General features: G+C 44.6%; 1 protein-coding gene across 1 annotated transcript in view; it reads right to left on the bottom strand.

Annotated features, from left to right (window-relative positions):
* lrp6 (low density lipoprotein receptor-related protein 6) overlaps positions 1-17,174 on the bottom strand; it is a 99,435-nt gene that overhangs the window by 10,946 nt on the left and 71,315 nt on the right. Inside the window, exons 14-22 of the mRNA XM_084049435.1 lie at positions 13,638-13,840; positions 11,930-12,141; positions 7,867-8,057; positions 4,592-4,801; positions 3,605-3,730; positions 2,550-2,786; positions 2,026-2,136; positions 1,630-1,857; positions 500-636 (exon numbers count right to left, since the gene is read on the bottom strand). Coding sequence (XP_083905561.1) covers positions 500-636; positions 1,630-1,857; positions 2,026-2,136; positions 2,550-2,786; positions 3,605-3,730; positions 4,592-4,801; positions 7,867-8,057; positions 11,930-12,141; positions 13,638-13,840 — 1,655 coding nt within the window. The remainder of the gene's footprint in view (positions 1-499; positions 637-1,629; positions 1,858-2,025; positions 2,137-2,549; positions 2,787-3,604; positions 3,731-4,591; positions 4,802-7,866; positions 8,058-11,929; positions 12,142-13,637; positions 13,841-17,174) is intronic.

Raw genomic sequence — 17,174 nt, 5'->3', positions numbered from 1 at the left:
TTGAGAACCAATGGTCTAGTGCACAACACTGGTCTCTCTCTGCATTCTGATAGTTTACCTTGCTTATTGTAAGTCACTCTGGATAAGTGTCTGCTGTGCCAAACGCCTACAAAAAAAAGTATATTCTGGGGGTCCCTGTAACAAAACATTTTCAGATTGGGGGGGGGGGGGGGGGGGCATGGCCAAATAAATATCAATTTGGGGGTGCTTGGCACAAACGAATTTGAGAACCAATGGCCTACATTATACATTGTAAATCGTCTCTGTCGGGTAGAAACCTCATATGTCCAAAACTGTTACTTTTCATGATTCAAAAGCAAAAGTATCAAAAGTAGCAGATCTACAAGCTCAACACGTGTCACTTCATGCGTTTCGAGCTTGTGGATCTGCTACTTTTGATGCTTTTGTGTGACGATGTAGTATGATCAAGCAGGGCATTCATATACAAAGAGAAAACACAAAAAGTTAAAATATGGAGAGATGTAAAAGTGTTCCTCACCGGTGGGAAGTACGTCCCCTTGGTGCTGGACGAGCTGCTGGAGGACGCTCCGGTCACGTGGGCGCGGTCGTACGGCGGGCCACTGCTCCCGCCCATGATGCTGAGGGAGCCAATCACAGACTTCCCTCTGGACATGCCTGTTTGGACAATATACAGTATCGACATTTAGGAGCAAACCAAAATCTTAACGTGGGTTTTTGCCAGAAAACATTCTGTACTTTTATTCCCCATCTTATTCTTTTATCAATATTTATTGGGGGACGATATTTTCTATTTTTATTTGTATTAATTCCCACTTTTTTAGGTCTTAGGTCTTAGTCTATAACAGGAGGTCCTCAGAGTTACTATGGGGGGGGGGGGCCCACCACATTTTTGTGCGATAGGAACACATGGGAATTTAAATACAAATTAACATGAATCCAGCATTATGTGTGAACCAACATTTAATTTCAATCAAATATATGACGCATCAATGCTGCAGCATTTCACAAGAAAACGTTTCAGCATTGTCTACCTCAGGTGTTACTAGAACTATGCAGTTTGTACAAGTAATAGTAAATTCCGCTTCTCGGGAAAATCGCCGCTCATCAATTAATCAATGATCGATCGATAAGGCGAATCAGCTTTTGATTAATGATTTAACCCATTTAGACCGGGAAAGCATCCGTGTCATTTTAGATTTCTTTGGCTATTCAAAAATAGCAGATATACAAGCTCATGGCGCGGCACCGAGTGCCGCACTATGAGCTTGTAGATCTGCTATTTTTGCAAAATCGAGAAAATGTGTGCAAATCTTTGAATATATTTCTTAAAGCGAACATTTGTAAAATATTTTGTTCCAGGGACCTCCAGAAGCAAAGATTTGAGTTAAAAATGTAAAAATGTAAAAAAAAATACATGTATTCAAAGATTTACACAAAATAGCAGATCTACAAGCTCGTAGCGCGGTGCCGCACTACAAGCTTGTTATCTGCTATTTTTAAATAGCCTTAAGTATAAAATAATGGTTATAGGTAAAAAAAATGACATATGCGTTTCCGGTCTTAATGGGTTAATCGATCATTTGCATTCCCTAAGGTGAACTAAAAAACATCCGGTTCGAGCCTCTCTGCGCTGTCCCGCCTCCTAACCTGGCAGCGATCCGGACAGGGAGCTGGGGTGAGGGACGTATCCCAGGGGGACGGAGGACGGGCCGTGGACCACAAAGTCGTTGGTGACCGTCTCGCCGTCGTCCTTCATCTGCGGACACAGCACCCGCTGGCACACGAAGTAGACGGCGCCCACCACGAACAGGGCCATGACCACGCCCACGATGGAGCCGATGGTGTTGGAGGGCGGAGGAGGCGGCTCTGTGGGATCTGGGGGGAAAAATGAAGGAATCCCAATAATCAGACCAATTACATAACTTTTACTCCACTACATCTCAGAGTCAAATATTGTGCTTTTACTACACTACACTTATTTGAACTTTAGTTACTAGTTTACTTGTAACTAAACGTTTTACTAGTTTGTTCCTGGACACTTACAGCAGCCGATCTCGTCAGAGTTGTCGGTACAGTCCATGTTGTGGTCACACTTCTTGTGTTTCCCGATGCACTGGCCGTTGGAGCAGCTGAACTGGTCAGGAGGGCAACGCACTGGGAGATAAACAAACCGTTAAAAAAGGTAGGGCTAAAGTATTGTCACTGCTGTTGTATCCTACTGGCTCACCTGCCAGTGAGGAGCCCCCACCGGAAGGACGTAGAGCCTTCGTCCTACTCCTCCCGCCCAACACTCCCTTGCTGACAGGCGCCGCCCCGTCAGCCCGTAGGGAGTACTTGCAGTGACAAATATCACCCTCCTCCCCGAACACGGTGCCAATTGTGTTCGTATAGACGCTCGACTCCGTGGTGGTGAGCCGCAGCTTTAGCACTGCGCCACCCGAGCGTCCGAAAACCCGCGTTAAAACATTTATCAACAGAACTAAACTGAAATTGAAAACATTAAGTCAAAACAAAACAGTAATATAAAAACTAACGCCAAAATGTCAATAACCTGCGTTCCTTCTCACCTTCACATTTGTTCTCGTCAGAGCGGTCCTGGCAGTTGTTCTCTCCGTTGCAGCGCAGGCTCAGGTCCACACACTGCCTGCTGTCACACTGGAACTCTGTGTCCGAGCACACGGGGCAGTCCTCCTCGTCACTGCTGTCGTCACACTCGGGGTAGCCGTCACAGCGCCACGCCAGCGGGATGCAGTCCACCTCGCCACTGGTGCACGAGAACTGCTCTGGAGAGCAGGTGGGGGGCTCTGAGAGAGAGAGAGAGAGAGAGAGAGACATACATGTAAACCGGTTAGCAGGACAAACATACTCGGACAGCTTCCACAAACACTAAAGGATAACAGGCAGGCTTGCAAGGTTTGCAGACAAAGATCAGCTTTGGCAAAGGTAAAATAAAGAGCTGGGTGACATGACTTCATCCTGTTTTGTCGAATTATTTTCTCTTATACTATTCACAGACAGTAGAAATAGTAATATTTCCGATATGTCTATAAAGAATATTTTATATTGTTTGTTAAAATATTAATTATATTACCCCACCCCAGGTGGGGTTGGCGAAAGGGCCCACTCTGTGTGGAGTTTGTATGTTCTCCCCGTGTCTCTCAGGGTAGTTAATACCCTCACAAAAACATGTAGTAATCCTGGTCACTATAACTCCTCCCCCATGACAGCCGGGGCGCCTGATGGAGGGGAAGGGAACTGGTTGGAATAACGTGTTCCTTCCACGCGCTACGTCCAACCAGGGAAACTCCCCCCTGTCAGGTGACAAGAAGGTCAGTTGGCTCTCATGCATTGAAGGAGGCATGAGCTCGGCCCTGGCCTCCCTAGGCTGGTGAGGGGAGTGTAGTGCCCAGGATCACTTAGAAAATTGGCACCGGGTGAAAAATAAGGGTTACAAAATCGTGGGATAAAACTTATAAGATTTCTTTTTTTTATATTACCCAGCCCTCGAGGCATGTTTTCTTATTCGATGCACTGGGTCTTACTACATGGTCGTCACAAAATTCAAGTCCCTCTACAAAACATTTTGCCGAACGTGTCAGAAGCCAACTGGCTGTACGCGTACCTCCACAGGAGAGCTCGTCCTGCAGCAGCACCAGGTGGACGGGGCAGGAACAGCGGGTGGTCCCGTCCCCCTTCACTATGCAGATGTGGGAACAGCCTCCATTCTCCAGGGTACAGGGATGCCTGCCTGGAGAAAAGGACATTGGTCAGCAAAAAACCGAAATCTTATCTGTACACCTCTCGAGCTGTTGATCCATTGCTTGTTATCGTCTCCAAATATGCCAGACACGTAGATTTAAAATAGTATAGATGGGTCATAAGAGCCCGATTTGTATGTTCACAGCCGGGGGATGTAATGTACTTTTATATCAAGCTACAGAAACAGGAGCTAGGCTCCTGACCTATTGGCCATATGGCTCGGGAACCCTTGGTTCCCCAGGCTATACTTCCTTACATTGTAGACTCGTGGGGAACACCAGTCAACCAAGTACATAGCGTTTCACCCATTGAGGACCGATTTCTAAAATAGTCTTCTAAATCCTAACAGTTTTCTGAAAAACCTATGTTTCTATGTCAGCGGTTCTCAAACTTTTTCATATCAAATAATATGTATTTGGCCGCAGACCCCCATCTCAAAATGTTTTGTTTCAGGGGCCCCCCAGAGGCAAAGATTAGCAGATCTACAAGTTCAGAGCGCGGCACAAACGGACGCGCTATGAACTTGTGTATCCGCTATTTTTAACCCTTTAAGACCTGGAACTGTGTCATTTTATCTTTGAATATATATATTTTTGAAGCGAACATTTTTAACTCAAATCTTTGCTTCAGGGGGTCCCTGGAACAACATATTTTGATGGGGGTCCACGGCCAAATACATATAATTTTGGGGGTCCTTGACATGAAAAAGATTGAGCACCACTGATATAGAAACATATGTTTTTGAGAATACTGTTGAGATTTAGGACACATGTAGAATCGGCTTCAGGTTTCAATGGGTTAAATAGCCAAAGAAATCTAATTCAAAAGGTTTCAAAAGTCGGTCGCTTACTGTATTCCCTCATGTCCAGCTCACGCACGGCGTGGATGTCGCTCAGGTAAGCGATGCGGGCCTGGATCTTGGTGCGGCCCTCGCGCGTGGTCTTGTCGATCCGCTCGATCATCTGCTGCTGCCTGTCGATCCAGTAGAGGTGGTTCCCGAAGACGGTGAGGCCGACAGGCTGCAGGATGTTGGAGTCCTCGATCACGATGCGGTTGGCTCCTGGTGTTGGGAAAAAAAACAGGGGGAAAAACAGGGTTGTAGGGTAAAAAAATAAGGCTCAGGGAGAGAGGCAACAGAAACAGGTGTCAAACTGAGGTGGGTGGGGTAAGAGGAGAGGTGGGACAGTGATACGGTGAGATTAGAGATGTACCGATACACACTACTTGTACTCTGTATCGGTCGATACTAGGCATGTAACGATTCACTCAACTCATGATACGATTCGAAGCACAATACTACGTTCACGATACGATTTTTCAAACCCAAAATACATTTCCAGACAAAGGACCGAAAAATCTTTTTTAGTATTATTTCTCTTACACAAATCCAGTATTTTCTTCTTTATTTATTTATTTATTTTTTACAATACTGTGTTTTCTCTAATCCTTTCGTATTCAGTACAGTAGCCAATGACTGCAAACTCTTCGATCAATTCTCTTACAAAGATTTTTTCTTTTTTTTGGGCTATTTTTTACATAACGATATTTTTTTTATTAAATCGATTTAAATTGTCACCAGTTTGAATCGATTTTAAAACGATTTACGATAAATCGTTACATGCCTAGTCGATACCGAGTACCGATCCAATACCAGTGTGTAATTTAAAAAAAATCTGGGACAGTGGTTCTGAAAGTGGATTCCAGGGACCATCACCCAGATGGTCCTCGAGGGGGTTCCAAATGGACCCTTATACAGATCATTAACTTTGAGAGTTACGGGTCCATTTGGTTCCTTTTGAACGCTCTCAGTTATGGGGTTCCTTGAAATAAAATAAAAAGGTTTGAGAACAACTGATCTGGGAATTAATAAAAATTCCATGTTAAAGAGAGTCAAATAATGATAATGTAAATATAATAGTTCACTTTGAGAACCAATGCTCTAAACAAGTACATACAAGAATGTTTTTTATTCCTCGAGCATTCAGCTTGTATATAGCACGCACGTTTTAAAATAACAAACTCGATTTGACTCATTCAAAGTCAGATTCCACCGTCGCAACGAGTTGTGAGCTTGTAGATCGGCTATTTCCATACAGCCGATGTGCATAGTATAGAGTTATAGTAGTTAAACTGATTTTGATGCTATATTAACTGAGGACTCCCGGTAACCCCCTGAAGGACTCCTGGGGGTCCTCGGACCCCACTTTGACAGTAATGATAATGTTTGTGAAATCGACCTGGGGCACAAACATCTGCCCCAGGAGGTCAACAGTGACCTATTATTAGTTTTAGTGTTGGTTTCAGTTTGTCATTGTAATATGGGGCAGTCAGAGGGGCTAAGATTCAAGAACGTGAGAAAAACAACAGATATAACCGATCTACACGACGACTTGTGAGCTTGTAGATCTGCTATCTTTTATAAGATGTATGACGAAGACTAAAACTAAGAACAGATTATGATTTTAATCAGTTTTAGTTAGTTTAGTAAATAAACAAACCAGTTAGTTATTTTTTCCACTTAACTTCAATCAGTTCCGGTCATTTCATTAGTTTTAAACTTTTAGTTAAACCACAATAACCCTGGTACGTGCCTCACACAACCTCTTGCCCTTCCCCCTCCTCTCTGTCACACAAGAAGAGAGAGGATCTTGCAGATCTAGGAATCCTCCCCTCCCCTCCCCTCCTCTCCTCTCCTCTAGCAGCTCTGACGGTGCAGTCAGTCAGTCAGTCACTTAGAGTGTTTGCTTTGCAGCCCACGGCCCGTCCCTCCCTTCTCTTCCCCGTTTTTTTTCCCAAGGATCGCTGCAGATGGTTCGCATTCCTGTCAGCCTGTGTGGGGCACCAGAGAATGGCTGGAATGTGCTGAGCGCAGGGCTCCGAGCCAAAAGCTCTCCTCGCCAGGCACAATGCTCCCCCGTGTCCTTAAGGACTGCGGAGTGCGGAGCCCCCCCCCCCTCCCCGCCCGCCCCACACTCGCCGTGGTGGTTCACACATTTGCTCCTCGCTTCTCTCCTTATAGTGTCAAACCCCCCCCCCCCCACCCCCCCCCACCCCCCAAATGGGATTCATACTACTGGCTAGACTTCCTCAAGGCTTTCCCTGGGATCATGTGAAGTGGAACAGAATCTTGTTGAGTTGAGTTGCTACCCTCAAGAGTTTGCTAGACCTCCCCCCCTGCACCCTCTCCACACACACACACACACACACACACACACACACACACACTTTCACTATGTATTTGTGCCAGTGCGAACGCGTACAAACAAAACGCCAAATGATCTATGGCTTAGTGATTAATCCCACTTGTTAATAATCAGTAATACATGACGCTGGGACATCGAGCAACACAGGCAGAACAACAAAGACGAGCACGGTCGCTTTTCACAGCTGCTTATCGGCATCAGCGCGCAGACAGACTGTCCACATGGAATTTTCACTCTGCCACTATTGAATAGGCTCTATGTACAGCAGCCATATTGGAAAGAAATTGGGCCTCTTCTTACTTCCTTCACAGGTGTTACCAATGATATTAATGAAGGCTCTGTTCCATTCTGGTCAGGGCGCTGATATCGTGCATGTTGGCTCACTAGAAACACTCCATTTTGGTTCCCAAATGGCCCCTTATGGTGGGTGTGTAACTCTGAGAGTGTACAAATGGAACCAAATGGACCCGTAAGGGTCCATTTGGTTCCATTTGTACACTCTCAGAGTTATGGCGGTCCTTGAATATAAGACAACCACTATGCCACACTAAATGGAACAGAGCCTTAATTAGTATCATTGGTAACACCTGTGAAGGAAGTACGGAAGGGGCCCAATTCATTCCCAATATGGCTGCTGTGCATAGAGCCTATTCTGGTTTGAGAAAATGGGGGGGGGGGGGGGGGGGTTCGAATCCGCCACGGTGCATCCGACTTTTGTAGAGTGTCTATACGAACACAGGGATGGAGGCTCTACTTCCTCCCAGTGTGGGCTCCTCACTGGCAGGTGAGTCAGCATTATACATATGATACAGTGACAACACACAAATGTGTGTGGCGGGAGGAATCAATTGTCCCAACGACTAAATGGTGGAGAAAAAGGGGTAAAAGGAGAAAAAGAAAAAAAAAAGCACAGGTGACTCACCGGATAGGTCGCTGCTCTCGATGCGTCGCAGGTCCGAGTCCACCCAGTACAGCTTGCCCATTTCGTTGTCGATGGCAAGGGCCACGGGCTTGCCCAGGCCGCTCATGAACAGCACCTCGCGCTCGGTGCCGTCCAGAGCGGCCCGCTCGATCTTGGGGGATCTGTCCAGCAGATTGGTGAAGTACATGTACCTGTACCGGAGGAGGAGGACGACACAGTGTCAACATCACAAGAGACTCGTACCCTGATCAATGTGTGTAACATTCACTTTAAAGCAGTGGTTCTCAACCTTTTCAGGCCGTGACCCGCCCCAAAATACCGGCGACCCCCCCATCCAGACAAGAACTTGGAATTGTAGGAGTTGAGGTATTCACTTTAACCCATTTTTTGATTTGAGCTAAAAAGCATTATTTTACACTTTGGCTATTCAAAAATAGCAGATATAAAAGCTCATAGCGCGGCACCGAGTGCCGCGCTATGAGCTTGTAGATCTGCTATTTTTGACAAATCGTGAAAATGTGTGCAAATCTTCTGAATATATATATTTTTAAAGCGAACATTTTTAACTCAAATCTTTGCTTCTGGGGGTCCCTGGAACAAAATATTTTGATGGGGGTCCGCGGCCAAATGCATATAATTTTTGACATTAAACAGATTGAGCACCACTGATATAGAAACATACGTTTTTCAGAAAACAGTTGAGAATTAGGAGACATGTAGAATCGGCTTCAGGTCTCAATGGGTTAATTTGACTCTGTTAATTTGGTCAGTGACAGTGCGATAAAAAAAACGGTTCCGGAAACAGTTCCAGAAATGTGATGGAACCGGTTCCGGTTCCTCCAATGTTGGATCTGGTTCCTCCGGTTTCGGGATCCCAACCCTAATGGAGGGGGGGGGGGGGGGGGGGGGACCAGAACATCTGCGCGCTTCATTTGCAAGGAGACCACACAATGACCTAGAGAGAGACTGGCTGTTTTGGAGCCCAGGCCCCAGGAGGAAACCCTGCAATTTTGGTTCAAAAAAAAAAAAAAAAAAAGCAGAAACCGACTGGCTTTGGCACAGTGGACCCGAGATGGGTTTTGGGAGATTCATGAGCGTGAATGAAGGAAAACAAATTACCGTGTGATTAGGAACATGGCTTTTGTTACCGCTCCACTGCCTCCAAAATATGACCCAACACTGTCGAGTTTGGACGAGAGGACGCACAATAATGGAAAACAAAAGAGACTGGGAAAAAAAAAAACTTTTTTTTTTTACACAAAACTAGACAATGTTTTGATCCACGTCACAATTCACGTTCGCATGAGTGGTTGCATTGCACGGTGCCGGCTGATAAAACCGAGTTTGTTTCATCAGGGACCGTGTGGTCATTCATCGTTTTACAGGTAAAACTTAAACTGGATCAGTTAATCTCTTTATTCGATTTTAAGAGGCGGATAATGCATACACTGTCTATGACCTGCTCATGTTTTTAAGATGTACATGGTCGTACACATTGGCTAGGTTAGAAGTTTTATTGTTTTGTTATTTCATGGGGTTGGATCATTTTTGTACATTTTTGCCTTGTTGTAGCATTGTGTTGTACTGCTTTGGCCTCATCTTCGCCAGGTCTCACTTGAAAAAGAGGTCTCCAACCTCAATGTGATTTCTCCTGGTTAAATAATAAACAATTTTCAGATAAATGTATGGAGGGAATCTGAACCTATTAAGACAGTGGGTTATCAATTTATTTTAACGGACCCCTCAAAGAACCCTTGAGGGGTCCGTGGACCCCACTTTGAGAACCACTGCATTAACTCATTGAACCTAGCATCTGTCTAAATAACATGCCTACTAAAATTATATTTTAACCTTTGCATAAGACTGCATGGTAGTCAACTACACGTGACAGTTGCTCAAATTGTACTTAAAATACAGCTTTTTTTTTAAAACTCAAGTATTCAACGCATTGCTGTATCAAAATTTTAGGGAAATGTTATACAGTATGTTGGAAAAAATGTTTAGAATCGAAGTCTGGAGCTCTCTGCTGGAACTGTTGCCACCATATCCTGACTCTGCCAGTGTTCATTTTGTCGACTAAAACTATGACGAAAAATGATTTATATATATATATATATATATACACAGTATATACATATATATATAAGATATATTTTTGCGGGGCTTTTTCTGCCAGTCTGAGTAGTTAGTGAAGATAGAAAGGAAACAGGGAGTGAGAGATGGGGAGAGACATGCAGTAAAGATCGTCGGTAACGGGACTCGAACCCAAGATACACTGTGAGGCTACACTATAGCCTAGGTGCCCAGACAGCAAGCCCAACGGTCCGGGCCTCTAAACATGTATTCTAACTACGATTAGAAGTCATGCCGGCTTCTATGGAATCCAAATGACTGAAATCAAATCAGTCATGGAGACTGAGAACTTTAAACCATGAGACTATGATTAAAACTAAATCAAACTTTGCTGTCAAAATCAACACTGCTCTGGATAAGCGGTGGATGATGGACGGATATTTCCCCCCCAAAAATTCAAAGATTTTTCCAGAAATGTAGAAAAAAATCACACCCTGTGTGAAGGTAGCGGCGCCTTTGAATACATTATGTCATCGATATGTGTTTATAATGTGTTTATAGCCATGTGTCATGTGAAGCTTGACCAATCACTTTGTTGACGGGTCTGACCAATCAGAGCGTCGACGACAGATAAAGTTAAATTGAGGATCTAACTTTAAATAACTTACCTAGAAGGAGACTTTAGCCAAATAAAAATATATACAAAAAAAACCATGAGGAAATAAAAAATAAACCTTGACATCATAGTGATGTCATGAATAGTCCCCTTGCCTGACAAATCACAACCTTGACGGGCCTGACCAATCAGAACCTTGACGGGCCTGACCAATCAGAACCTTAACGGACTCTTGGATTCTCGATCGTCTCTATCAAACCATTCTGTCATAACGGATGACTGGGTCCCGAACTCAGACTTTCTATACATTCACCCTTCATCTGTTCTTGTATCTTTCTCTTTCTATTCGTCATATTAACTTTAAATAACTTACCTAGACGGAGACTTTAGCCAAATGAATAATAAGATGAAGTCATTGTCATCGTTTATATAGACATCGAATTCTATATTCATGACATCATAGTGATGTCATGAATAGTGACCAATCACAACTTTGGCGCACCTGACCAATCAGAACGTTGACGCACCTGACCAATCAGAACGTTGACGCACCTGACCAATCAGAACGTTGGCGCACCTGACCAATCAGAACGTTGACGCAAAAGCCAGGCATAGAGGGCTAATATCCGCTCTATACCTAAAGGTATAGAGCGGCTAGCGCCGCTAAAAAACACACCCTGTGTGAAGTGAGTGGTGCCTTTGATGAGCCCCATATTGACCCCCGTATTGATGATGTCATCAATGTTTGTGGACAGACATAGAAAACAGACTAGAAAATGTGCTCCTCGGAGCACAAGTCTCCGCCAGCAGACCCGTGCTATTTTAACCAAAGGAAATCACTTACCCTATCTTTAACCATAGTTTTCTAGAAATGTTCTGATTCTTAGATTAGAACATCTAAGGATTAGAACATGTTCAATCAGCCAAGCTAACATGTCCAATGTTAGCTTGGCTGATGGCACTGATGGCACTTCGAAACATGTAAACAATGTTTCAAAGTGACACACCTATTTATAGGGCTCTATTTCGTCATGCGTCTCGCTAGCCAATCAAAGCACACCCTTTCAACATATTGTCACGTGTCACGTGATGCTTGACCAATGTTAGCTTGGTGGACACACGGACATACATACATACATACATACACACAGACAAAGCCAGATATAGGAGTGGTTGCCTTCGGCACCACTCAAAGATCACACCCTGTGTGAAGAGAGTGGTGCCTTTGATGAGCCCCGTATTGTCATCAATTGTCATCAATGTTTGTTTATTGGACATACATACATACGGACGGACACACAGACAAAGTCAGATATAGGAGTGGTTGGCACCACTCAAAAAGTATCAATAACAGAGCTTGGTAGCAGTACTGACCCTCTCTCCGGGTTGACCACGATGGCCCGGGGCTTGTCGTGCTCGCCGCGCAGCACCACGCCCACGCGGCTCCCGTCGGTGCGCGTGACGTTGATGACGTTGGTGACCTCGCTGGTCCAGTAGATGAAGCGGCTGTAGATGTCCATGCTGAGGTCGTACGGCTGCAGGCCCACGTTGGGCCCCCCCACCGAGCTGGAGACCACCGTCATGCTCTACAAGGGGAGGAGGAGGAGGGGGGGGGGGGGGGGGGACAGAAGGGAAGACTCAGGGATTCGAGCAAAAACTAATGTCTCTCGACTGAAAGGTTTTGCCGCCACCACCACCCCTCCGCCCCACACACACACACACACACACACACACTAGTGCCGTTTTCTAAACAATTAGCACAATTATGTAGAATTATGATGTTGAGGTATTATAGGGCATTGGTTCTCAGCCAGTGGGTCGGGACCTCCAGGGGGGTCCCCACATGATCTTGGTGGGGGCGGTCCCCAGATGACAATAAAGTGACAATTTAAGGACTTTTAAGACCCTTTTAATGAAAAAAGACCATTAATGCATCAAAAGTAATCAACAAACAATACTATAAAACTCAAACAATGGCCAAATTGTCAAATAATGTAAGAAAGAGGCAAACATTTTGAAAATAACTGATCTACAAGCTTACAATGCCTCGCGTTGCGACGCGTTGTAAGCTCAGTAGATTGGCTATTTTCACAATATTTATCTGTGGAACCGAGTCAAACTAAATGAGGAGCCTCAACTCCTACAATTACAAGTACTTGTTAGGGTGGGGGGTCCCCAGTTCAAATATGATTATTTTGGGGGGCCGCGGCCTGAAAAGGTTGAGAACCACTGTTATGGGAGTACCGAAGTCCTGGGTCACTCCCGCTACCCCTGGGTCACGGAGTTATTCTTTGTATTGGAATCCCTATAGGGAATTCTTAGATCACGTCATTTAAGAACTGTGTTCCAAAAATAAACAAAATCAGGCTGGCGATATCGTCAGGTTGTCGTTTATGATATTTTGACATTTGACAACATCTCTGTTTGGGGAATGTATGGATACATTTGCACTTTTTCACATCTTCATATCCATCCATACGAGTAAAAAAATCGCCCCCGGCTGATTCGTTGGCTGATTGACGACAATAACGGCGAGTGACTGGCCGCCAGTGGTGGAAAAAGTACTCAAATTCTTTACTTAAGTAAAAGTACCAATACTGCAATATAAAAATACTCTGTTACAAGTAAAAATCCAAAATTAAAAATGTACTTGAGTAAAAGTACAAAAGTATTGGCAGCAAAATGTACTTAAAGTACCAAAAGTAAAAGTACTAAATATTTGAAAATAGCCAATCTACAAGCTCACAACGCGTCGCGATGCGACGCGTTGTGAGCTTGTAGATCTGCTATTTTCAAATCGCCTAGGCATAAAATAGGGCTAAAGTGGTTAATGTATGTTTCATTATATCATAGTGTATATCTGAAAAGTAACTAGTAACTAAAGTTTTCAAATAATTGTAGTAGAGTAAAAGAACAATATTTGCCTCTGAGATGTAGTGGAGTAGAAGTAAGAAGTATTGGAAATTGGAAATACTCAAGTAAAGTACAATTACCTCAAAATTGCACTTAAGTACAGTACTTAAGTACATGTACTCAGTTACTTTCCACCACTGCTGGCCGCCCGTCATCTGATTGGTCTTACCTGGTTTCCGTCCTCTTGGGCACGTCGGATGACGTTCTGCTTGGAGTCGATCCAGTACAGCTGCTTGTCCAGCGGGTCGTAGTCGATGGCGCGCACGTTGCGCAGGCTGTGGATGGGCAGGATGATGTCCGGGCTCTGCTGCTCGTCCATCACCATGCGGTTGATGGCCGTCTTCTGGCTGAACAGCAGGAAGGACGTGGGAGCTGAGAGGGGACAAGGGACAACGAGACAGAGTTTAGCAGTGGTTCTCAAACTTTTTCATGTCAAGGACCCCCAAATTGACACTTATTATCCCGCGGACCCCCATTTGAAAAGATACGCCAGGGACCCCCCATAAGAGAAGATCTTTACGGCTCTAGCAGTGATTCTCAACCATTTTAATTTCAAGGACCCCCAGTTTGACATGCATTATGCTACGGACCCCCATTTAATGGCATTTCTATCTCTGGGACCCCAATTCATATTGTAAAATCAATGCTAATTTAACTCTGAGAGTGTACAAATGTTACCAAATGGACCCGTTAGGGTCCATTTGGTAACATTTGTACACTCTCAGAGTTACAGACCCATAAGGGTCCATTTGGTTCCTTTCCATCATTTAGCTGGGGACCCCCTGGAACCCCCTCAAGTACCCCTGGGGGTCCCCGGACCCCACTTTGAGAACCAATGGAGTATAGGTCAGAGTTCATTTCGTCCGCTACTTTTTTTTTTACCCATTCAAACCGGGAACGCATCTGTGTCATTTTAGATTTTAGCTATAACCATTTTATTCTTTGGCTGTTCAAAAATAGCAGATCTACAAGCTCACAGTGTGCCTCGCTACAAGCTTGTAGATCTGCTATTATAGAAAAATTGTGAAAATGTGTGCAAATCTTTGAATATATATATTTTTAAAGCAAACATTTTTAACTCAAATATTTGCTTCTGGGGGTCCCTGGAACACAGTATTTTGAGATGGGGGTCCACGGCGAAATACATATAATGTTAGGGGTCCTTGACATGAAAACGTTTGAGAACCACTGATATAGCAACATACGTTTTTTTTAAAACTGTTTTTTTTTAAAACATTTGTAGAATCGGCCAAATTGCTAAAATGTTCAAGATTTTTCAAAAATAGCAGATCTACAAGCTCATAGTGCCGTGCTATGAGCTTGTATATCTGCTATTTTTTTATTAGCACGGCATGAATGTACTGGTACTGTATGACATTGGAAACAGATTTTTCAAGGTTTTAAAGAATAAAATACAATAGCTTTTTTGTACATTCAGCTTTTTAACATTAATGTTATATTATCAATAAGATCTGTGGTTTGGACAATCATTTATTTGGGGGCCCACTTGCAATACCCTCACGGCCCACCAGGTTGGTTGGTGTAGCACAAAGTGAGACCCTATAGACGCCTTAACAGACGACGTCACATTGATATGTAACAGTATGCGCGCGCAGGTCGGCAGCAAAAGAACCCCACCGCTCATAAGATGCAATGTAAAAGTGGTCACAGTCTCACGTGTAAAAATGCATCCCATCAAACTTTCAGATGCTTAGGATCTTTACTTTGATCTCTCGCTCTTGAAATATATAATCCTTGGTTTCTGTTGTGTGTAAACAATAATAACAATTCAAAGCAGTTGTCCTCAAAACTCCACCTCCAGTGACTGTCATAAGAACGGAGGGAGCGCTCTATGATCATGGCACCAGAACCTGCTTGGCTCGCACAGCTGCAGCCCGTCAAGACTAATTTATGCTCCGTCCCGCGAAGGTGTCGCGCGCATAGCCTAACGGCCGAGAATAGCAGATCTCCAAGCTCACAGCGGTCTCATCCGTGACGCGGTTGTGAGCTTGTATGTCAGCTGTTCTCGTTGCGCAATACCGTTACGCGATGAAGTATATATGTGTCGCCAGGGCGCACCCCACTAGCCTACACACAGAGGAGGTTGAATGAACTGAAACAAGCTCACCCTAAAACAGCAGGTTTGGGGATCTGTTGGGAATTGATTACATGAAACAGTCACCTGTGCGTCCAGTCCCAATGTTTGTAAACAAATAATTGGTCTATACCTGCTCAGGGATGCCTCTATGGGGAGCAGAGCGTCAACCAAAATACCTAAAACACACCGGTGTGGGTGGGCCGTGCAGGCAGGCAGGCAGGCGTGGGCGGGGTGGCCCAACCACCAACCACGCCATTAACCCCACAGCGAGGTTATTATGCGTTGCCCTACACTGGTCGTTATCAGTTTGAGGCCATCGCCGTTGGCTCCCTAACGTTTTTGCAGTAAACAACATTTTCCAATTAAGAGTCAAAACCGCTCTCGGCCGGTCAGACAAGGACAAACTGCTCCAAGCTTGTTGCGTTTTGCTGCTGGAGAAAAAGAAAAGCAAAACCGCCGCTATCGCAGGCCTATAAAAACATCTAACAAAGGGGAGGCTAGCCATCGAATGCGCTGCCAACGCTACTCCAATGTTAACGCGGGCAACACATGTACGCACGCATGCACACACACACACACACACACACACACACACACACACACACACACACACACATATTCAGTAAAGCCTGGCCTCCCCCGGGGAGCCTCTGGCTGATTAGGGGGAAAAAATGTATTTTACTATGTCAAACACGGAGACGGAGGGAGAGCTGGGATTTAGACTGGGCTTCAGTTTCCAGGCCCGTGCCAAGTTGGCAGAGCGGTGGAGCCGACCGCAACGTGCTTTAAAAAGAAAATACCCCCAGCCATCCATCCATCCATCCATCCATCCATCCATCCATCCATCGGCCGTTCTCATACTGCTGCAGAACAACTGCTTTCAATCTGGGAGCTGCAGTGCAGAGCCGAACGCCCGACAGGCCCCCCCCCCCCCACCACGGACCCCGTGACCTTTTTATCTGTGCCGCTCTCCCCGTCATGTGTGGCCACTTTACGAGGACACACCGGTGTTCGAGTGCCAGACGAACCGTCACGTTGCATCTACGCGCTCACAAAGGAGAAGCTCTAAATATTTGGGATATCCGATCTATCTACTTATGTGGTGCGTGTGTGTGTGTGTACTTGTATTACTGTACTTTTGTCGGGGGCCAAATAATAATAATAATAATAATGAATTGCATTTTTATGGCGCTTTTCTAAGTACTCAAACTTACTCAAAGCGCTCTTAAATGTCCCCACAAGTATAGTACAATCTGAGAAATAAGAGGACCGTTTTTCTGGTCCTCACAAAAGAAATGGTTGTTTTATGGTTAAAATGATTTTAGTGAGTATTCCATATTGTCTATTTCATTATAGGTCACGCGTCCAAAAATAGCCGATCGACAAGCTGTGAGCTTTTACAGTTTGGCAATTTGTCCTCTATTGTCAATGCCGACCTAAAATTGTTGATGTCCTCACAAGTCTAGTAATACAAACGTGTTTGTGTGCATATACAGTGTACACACAATAACAAAAAACTGAAAATACACTAGTATAGAGCCCTGAAGGACTCCGGTCAACTGGGTTACAGGGTTTAACCCATTGAGACCTGAAGCCGATTCTACATGT

This window comes from Gymnoscopelus microlampas (assembly GCF_963454915.1).
Source record: "Gymnoscopelus microlampas genome assembly, chromosome: 23".
Taxonomy (NCBI): Eukaryota; Metazoa; Chordata; class Actinopteri; order Myctophiformes; family Myctophidae; genus Gymnoscopelus; species Gymnoscopelus microlampas.
This window is presented reverse-complemented; position numbering and strand designations above follow the sequence as displayed.